The sequence below is a fragment of the Cyprinodon tularosa genome, unplaced genomic scaffold, assembly GCF_016077235.1.
Source record: "Cyprinodon tularosa strain WSP-4 unplaced genomic scaffold, ASM1607723v1 ctg30, whole genome shotgun sequence".
Taxonomy (NCBI): Eukaryota; Metazoa; Chordata; class Actinopteri; order Cyprinodontiformes; family Cyprinodontidae; genus Cyprinodon; species Cyprinodon tularosa.
In genome coordinates, this window is record NW_024039008.1 from 5,525,650 (window position 1) to 5,531,808 (window position 6,159).

Below are 6,159 nucleotides of genomic sequence, written 5' to 3' on the forward strand. Positions count from 1 at the left end.
CAATTAATTTAAAAGATGCCCCATATATTCCACTAATTAATTCATTTTACGTATATATAGAAAGCTCCAAAAATTCCATTTGGTAAAAAAGCATAATTTCTACTTTTGGGACGCAGTTATTTAGCTTTGCATCCTTCACATGTTTAGGCTCATTTCATATAAATATTATGAATATAGAAATTAACTAATTAAATTCTATTCATATTATTATTTGCAAGCTATAATATGAAAAAAATACAAGGAATTAAGGCATAAACAATTGAATGATCAAAACTTTTAAACTTGTAACAGTAGGATTGTAACACCACCACATGAGGGCAGTATTATACCATTTTATCCAATCTGTTTACACAAAAGGCTGTGATTTTTAAAACTATCAATCTGCACTCTCTTACACATCAGTAACTATGTGCTTGTAAACTACATGATTTTGCGTATGTTGTGCAAAAGCCATAAAAATACAGAGCTCAAACCACTAAGAGATACATAATGTTTTATTTCCAGATAATGGTGTGCTTTGCTGAATCAGCAAACAGAAGGACGGACCAAAGGAAAAGTTAAATGAGTTAAGTTAAACTCTACCTTAAAGTTTTACCTAATGAATAGATGATCTTAGATAAAAAGTCAACCTTTATCTCCTATTTAAGCACCTTATCTTTCATATCTAGCTGCTTTAGATTAAAAGTAGGTCAAAATACAGTACAGTGAAAAAAACAGAAAGCATCTTATACATACACGAGAAAAATGTGAAGATAAAAAAATAAGTTTTAGCTACTTTTTTAAGAGCTTTTGAAGCCTTAAATTTAACTTCTAAATTTCTTGCAAGAACAAACATAACTAAAAAGAAAAAAAGTGGTTTGTTTTGCGTATAAAACATTGAAGGGATTTTTAATCCTGAGACCGATTCTGTAGCAGTGATTACAGCATTTGCTACTTCATATTAAGAAATACAAAAGGAAAATAAATTCTTCACATAAACACATGCATTTGATTAGCTTTTCTCTTTCACAATTTAAATGTCTGCTCTTTAACATTTCAAATCCAGAGCAATATGGAGGCTTTATGTTAAAGGCAAAAACATTTAAAAGAAATTAAACAGGGCATTCCTTTCAGATGCATTAAACACTAAAACTGGACAGTTTCTTTTACTTTTATTACTGCAGTGAAATGTTTATATGTAGCACTGCTTTAAAATCTGGTAAATTCAAATGACATGACTCCTTTAAACTCACTGGGGTGATGCAGTCTTAAGGTGCAGACGATTGGGAAGCAAAGACATCTAAGTTAGGAAACGGCTTTACAGAAAGAGGACTGCAGCTGGAGTCTGAGCTTTAAGGACCAGCAGATACAGATGAAAGAGAGAAATGTGGCATCTGAATTATACAATTTACACAACTGATTTGTTCCTCCTTTTATTGGTATTCTGATTAATAATTATTATGACCAAAGCATGACATCAATTTTATTGATGATTTGAGTTTCTTTAATATTGTTTAATTTTTTAAACATCAGGTTTCAATTAATTAACGTCTTTATTCATTGTCTTATTGAACTCCGCAGCATGCTGAAACCACACCTTCTCCACATGCTTCTTTCCTAGCTCCCAGAATCGTTGGAGGATCTTAACTCCCTTTCTGGAAGTAATCATGAGATACTCTTCATTTTCTGGATGCAAAGTCACAGAATATCGAGCCATGACCAGCGACTGGCAGAATCGGGAGAGTACCAGAAGATAGAGGCAGTCTTTCTCATCCTGGTTGAGGGGGAAGACACTTTCCCAGCCGGCGAGGACAGGCCCACCGACCTGGATGGGATCCGGATGCTCAATCATCATGTACATTATGGTGATGGCTAGTTCGAAGACGTAGTAGCCACTATTCATGTCACCAAAGTCTAGGATGCCAGAAATCTTGTAGCCATGGTTGTCATCGGGTTGCACAAGCACATTCAGGTCATTAAAGTCGCCATGATTAATACCTTAAACAAAAATAAAAAAAACTTTTATAGAAGCAGCTACAAAAACCCTGAACTCATATTTGTTTCATCTAAAAATCTATTTCAAAATATCCAAACGAATGTGACTCACATTTCCGAAAATTGGGGCGCTTTGGGATCACATAGTCTTCATACTGAGTAATGACAGATTTCACAGCCTCCTGAAGTGGATCTCCATCTAATACATTCAAGTATCCCTTCAAGAGGGAAACGTTTGACAAGCTCCAGATGAAATTCTCCCTCTCCAGGATGCTGAGATGAGGGTGCTCCATCTAAAATGAGAGAAGCCAGGTAAGTAAGCAGCTAACGCATACGAAAAGGATGAAAAAATAGAATGCCTGGTCCTCAACTGGTGTTTTTTTTTTTTTTTTACTTGCAAGAAACATTTAAAGGCATACTATGCAACATTTTTCAGTTAATTAATGTGTTCCATAACGTTTTGGATGATTAAATGAGTCATTTCAGGTCGAAAAAGGTTTTCTCGGCCGCCCTGGTGGTCTGTAGGGGAAATACCGTACTTGCAATTGCAGGAGCCCTCGGCCCGCACCCACAGGCTCAGAAGTCTCGTGCATCACAAGAGTCGGTGTTGCTTTACGGCGAGAACTGCTACACGCCCCCAGTGAAAGGCATGCTCGTTGCTAGTGCAGTGGCGATATTTGTGCAGTTATCATGGCGGAACCAGCAAGAAAACAGCGAAAGCCCATGTCGGAGCAGGCAAGAAAGAGGAAAAGGGCTCTCTACCAGGAGAACCAGGAGAACAGCTGAGCATATTTACGACAGTGCACTTTTACTTTCGCCCTCTGGGGGGAGCCTCGCTGGAAAATCAACACCGGTTGCATAGTATACCTTTAAAAATTAAAATTATTTTTAAAAATCTGATTTAACACTTAGGTTTAGGATAAAGTGCTGAGGTTTTCTTGCATACCTTCTGAAGGACTTCATCCAATGTAGCTGCTGTCCTGCCGGTTTGATATAATAACTTAGGCGTTGACGGGACGCTTGATATCGTCACTCCATGTAAATACGTCATAAGCCGAACCAGGTACTTCTGACGGCCATATCCACAATCTATGAAATAACAGATTTGCAATGATTTTACGCAGTCTGACACGCCAACAATGAAAAAGCAGTGAGCTTTGGCCTTTCATAAACCGTTCCATCCCTATTAGATACTAATATTAATGAGGATGTGAACTTAAAGTCCTTGGATGATAATATTGATACTGCAGCTACTAAACTCTATCCCATGCTGCATTGGATTAGTTCCATAAAATCATCCAGTAAGTCATTATTTCTGAATGTCAAACTACATACATGTCATTTTAAGCAGAGTTCGTGGTTCAGACACTTTTATTCGGGGTTGACACTTCTCATCACAGTAGTTAATTATTTTTTACACATGGCTAACTTTTCACAAATGAAGTAGTCAACACAGCAACATTAATAGATAAGGTGAAGAGTGCACACAGTTTGCACGTGGTTGGGAATTCATGAGTCACACGTTTATCTTTTTCAGATTATGGAGACCTGTCGTACATGACCGCCTCAGCTTAAATGGACTGTTTATCATGCATCTCATGGCTCATGGTGAGCTTGTCATGTCGGATGGCTTTCCTTGTCAACCAGGAGATAGGGATATTGGTATATTTTTAAGTTTAAAGCCATGCTCGGACTTTCTGTCCTACATCCGTAATTTAATAACACCGCAATGTCTCTTACTCTTTGTATTCAGCCGATCATTAGTTAGTCTGAGTCTCATTTGTCTGAGCAGGATAAGGAAAATGGGGCTTTTATTCACTTCGCTCAATCTACATGGATTCTGAAAGGAAATTAACTGAATTTATTGCACTGAACACTTTTAAGACCAGACTGAGGGTACTTGAGACGGACTATTTAGATTATAATTCAATTTCTTTAATTGTATCTTGAGTGTTTTTCTAAAATGTTATTATCATTGTGTTTTGTTTATTTTCATTCAAATGTATTCTTTGCTGTGGCCTAGGACAGGGGTCTTCAACGTTTTCCAGGTCAAGGACCCCCAAACTGATGGCGAGATGGAGCGGGGACCCCCTAACTATATATATTGTATGAAACTGTGTTAAATCAAACTGCTCCTATAGTCACTCTATTACAGATGTAGTAATGTAACAAAAGTAATTTCTCCCTGGGATTATTAAAGTATTTCTGATTCTGATTCCTGGTTGATGAGACAGGTGTTGTGAATGAAACGGTGCCCAGCTTGAAAGAGCTCCTGTGTGTCGCTGAATGTGTGCATTGATGACTGAAAGACATCTTCTGCCTCCATTTACCTGTTTACTACAGTGTGTTGAATTCATGTTAATGTGGATTTAAAGGCCTTTCAATTATTGGAAAAAATTGCAGGAGGGAATATAAAAAAAAGTTTCATCAACTAAATATTTCGCGACCCCCATGAAGTAACTCAGTGGACCCCCTGTTGAAGACCTCCGGCCTAGGATGCTATTGAAAAAGGTTTTTAAATCTCAACACAACTTTACTGATTAAATAAAGTTTAAAAAATCATGACACTGTGCCATATTCTGTTCTAAGATTTCATTTTCATGTACACTTGTCGGTGATTTCATCAAAAAGCTGTTATATATTAGCATAGTAAACTACTAGCCCCACCTGCCAGCGGACAAAATCCTTTTTGCCTGCTAGTTGATCAATGCCTGAAGCCCTAGAACTGGCGGACCAATCACAATGCAGAGATGTGTTTTACATTTTTTTTGATGCAAAGCAGGCAGGGATTTGAGGGCGGGACGACAAAGCTGTGCGATGCCGGAAAAAGCACAACAAGGAAGATGGCAACAACTATTGAACAGTTCTCGTTTGACTCAGCTTTGGAATCAGTTTTGGAAGGATTAGACTTGCTCAAGCTCAGAACATCAACTCTAATCATTCAAACTCCATTTCAAAATGGGTTCTGAATCCCTGAGACATAACAATTTAACAACAATTTAATAACCAGAAAGACATATATTAAATAAATTAACTATTGGCCTCCACAGAGAGACAAAAAAAACTAATTAACACATTTGTTACTTTTTTGTTTTCACATTAAACATTGACCTGATTCGCCTATTTATAACAGAAGCCGTATTAAAAGCAGAGGGGTCTGCTTCTTTCATACCCATTTCTTCCAGACTCATGAGTTGTCCTGAGGCGGTGGGCACAGCCGTCTGAACAGGGAGTCCATTCTGGTGGAGAAAGGACATTGCACGGGTCTGCACCTCAATGATGGTGGTGTTCTTACTGTCCTCTGAGTTCATGATCTTTAGGACGAACTCTCCACCCTCACAGGGAGCCACATAGAGATTCTGGTCATCATAGCTGGGCAGTGGGCGCATTTCTGCAGCTGTCAGATTGTAGAGCCTCTTCATGAGCTCACAAACCTGAGATTGGCTGAGATTGGGCTGGGCGTGCTTCACTGGCATCTCTGCAAAATAAATAAATGCATTAAAAATAAGCATATAAACAGAGGAAACAGAAAGAATAAACTGCAGCATTAAATAATGATCAGCACGAGGGCTTTCTGATAATAAACTGAACTGAAATTAACATCTAAGTTATACTGATTTTACTGGCACTTCTCAAATTATCTAACTGTGCTACAGTGACTGTTGTTTTTTCACTAATGAGAGTTTTATGAGATCCCTACTCAGAGCACGTTGACAGAAGAGGCAGAAGTGAGTAAACTCCGAGTAAAAACATCTGCGGATTAAAATCTTAACTCGTTAAATACTGACAAGGCAATTTAGTAGCATTAAAATAAAAGCCAATGACATGAGCAGACATTCAACTCTTAATACTTATCTACAGGTACTACCTTTAGCTTTGAAAAATCATGGAAAGTCACTGCGGGAAAAGAAGAGCACTTCCGGCAAAGTCAGACAGCTGAGAGTCATCTAATCAACACTTCCGGTTAGCTCCTTCAAAATAAAAACATTTAAAAAAAAATGTGTGGTTTCAGAAGAGAGTAACACAAAGCACAATGGGTTTCAAAAGAAGCTTCAACTTTGAAAAAACATAATTTTACTAATCTTTATTAGTTTTGTTGTGCATGGTTTCATAGTTGTTAGCTGTAGATTGGCTTTATACCATACTCCAAAAAATAAAACAGTGTAAATGTGCAGTGTTGTTTTT

The 6,159-nt window shown here is 37.7% G+C and overlaps 1 protein-coding gene across 4 annotated transcripts; it reads right to left on the reverse strand.

The window, feature by feature from the left end:
• Nucleotides 1-545: 545 nt before the first annotated feature.
• Nucleotides 546-5,916, reverse strand: hykk.2 (hydroxylysine kinase, tandem duplicate 2). Of its 4 annotated transcripts, none has more exons than XM_038291573.1 (6): nucleotides 5,843-5,916; nucleotides 5,315-5,452; nucleotides 5,147-5,213; nucleotides 2,921-3,063; nucleotides 2,087-2,267; nucleotides 546-1,977 (listed from the first exon to the last, which is right to left on the reverse strand). In XM_038291573.1, the coding sequence occupies exons 2-6, from the start codon at nucleotides 5,342-5,344 to the stop codon at nucleotides 1,520-1,522; spliced, it is 879 nt and encodes a 292-aa protein (XP_038147501.1). In that variant the 5' UTR covers nucleotides 5,345-5,452; nucleotides 5,843-5,916; the 3' UTR covers nucleotides 546-1,519. The 4 variants fall into 4 exon arrangements, with proteins under 4 accessions (XP_038147501.1, XP_038147502.1, XP_038147499.1 ...); XM_038291574.1 differs by lacking the exon at nucleotides 5,843-5,916 and adding an exon at nucleotides 5,675-5,799; XM_038291571.1 differs by having other exon boundaries at nucleotides 5,147-5,452.
• Nucleotides 5,917-6,159: the final 243 nt, after the last annotated feature.

Bases quoted from the DNA above. Each gene is read 5' to 3' on its own strand.
- hykk.2 (XM_038291571.1), bottom strand. From the start codon at position 5,450: ATGCCAGTGAAGCACGCCCAGCCCAATCTCAGCCAATCTCAGGTTTGT. The intron at 3,064-5,146 runs GTATGAAAGAAG...GTTATTTCATAG, and splicing joins CATGAGTCTGGAAGAAATGG to ATTGTGGATATGGCCGTCAG. The intron at 2,268-2,920 runs GTATGCAAGAAA...CTCTCATTTTAG, and splicing joins TGGATGAAGTCCTTCAGAAG to ATGGAGCACCCTCATCTCAG.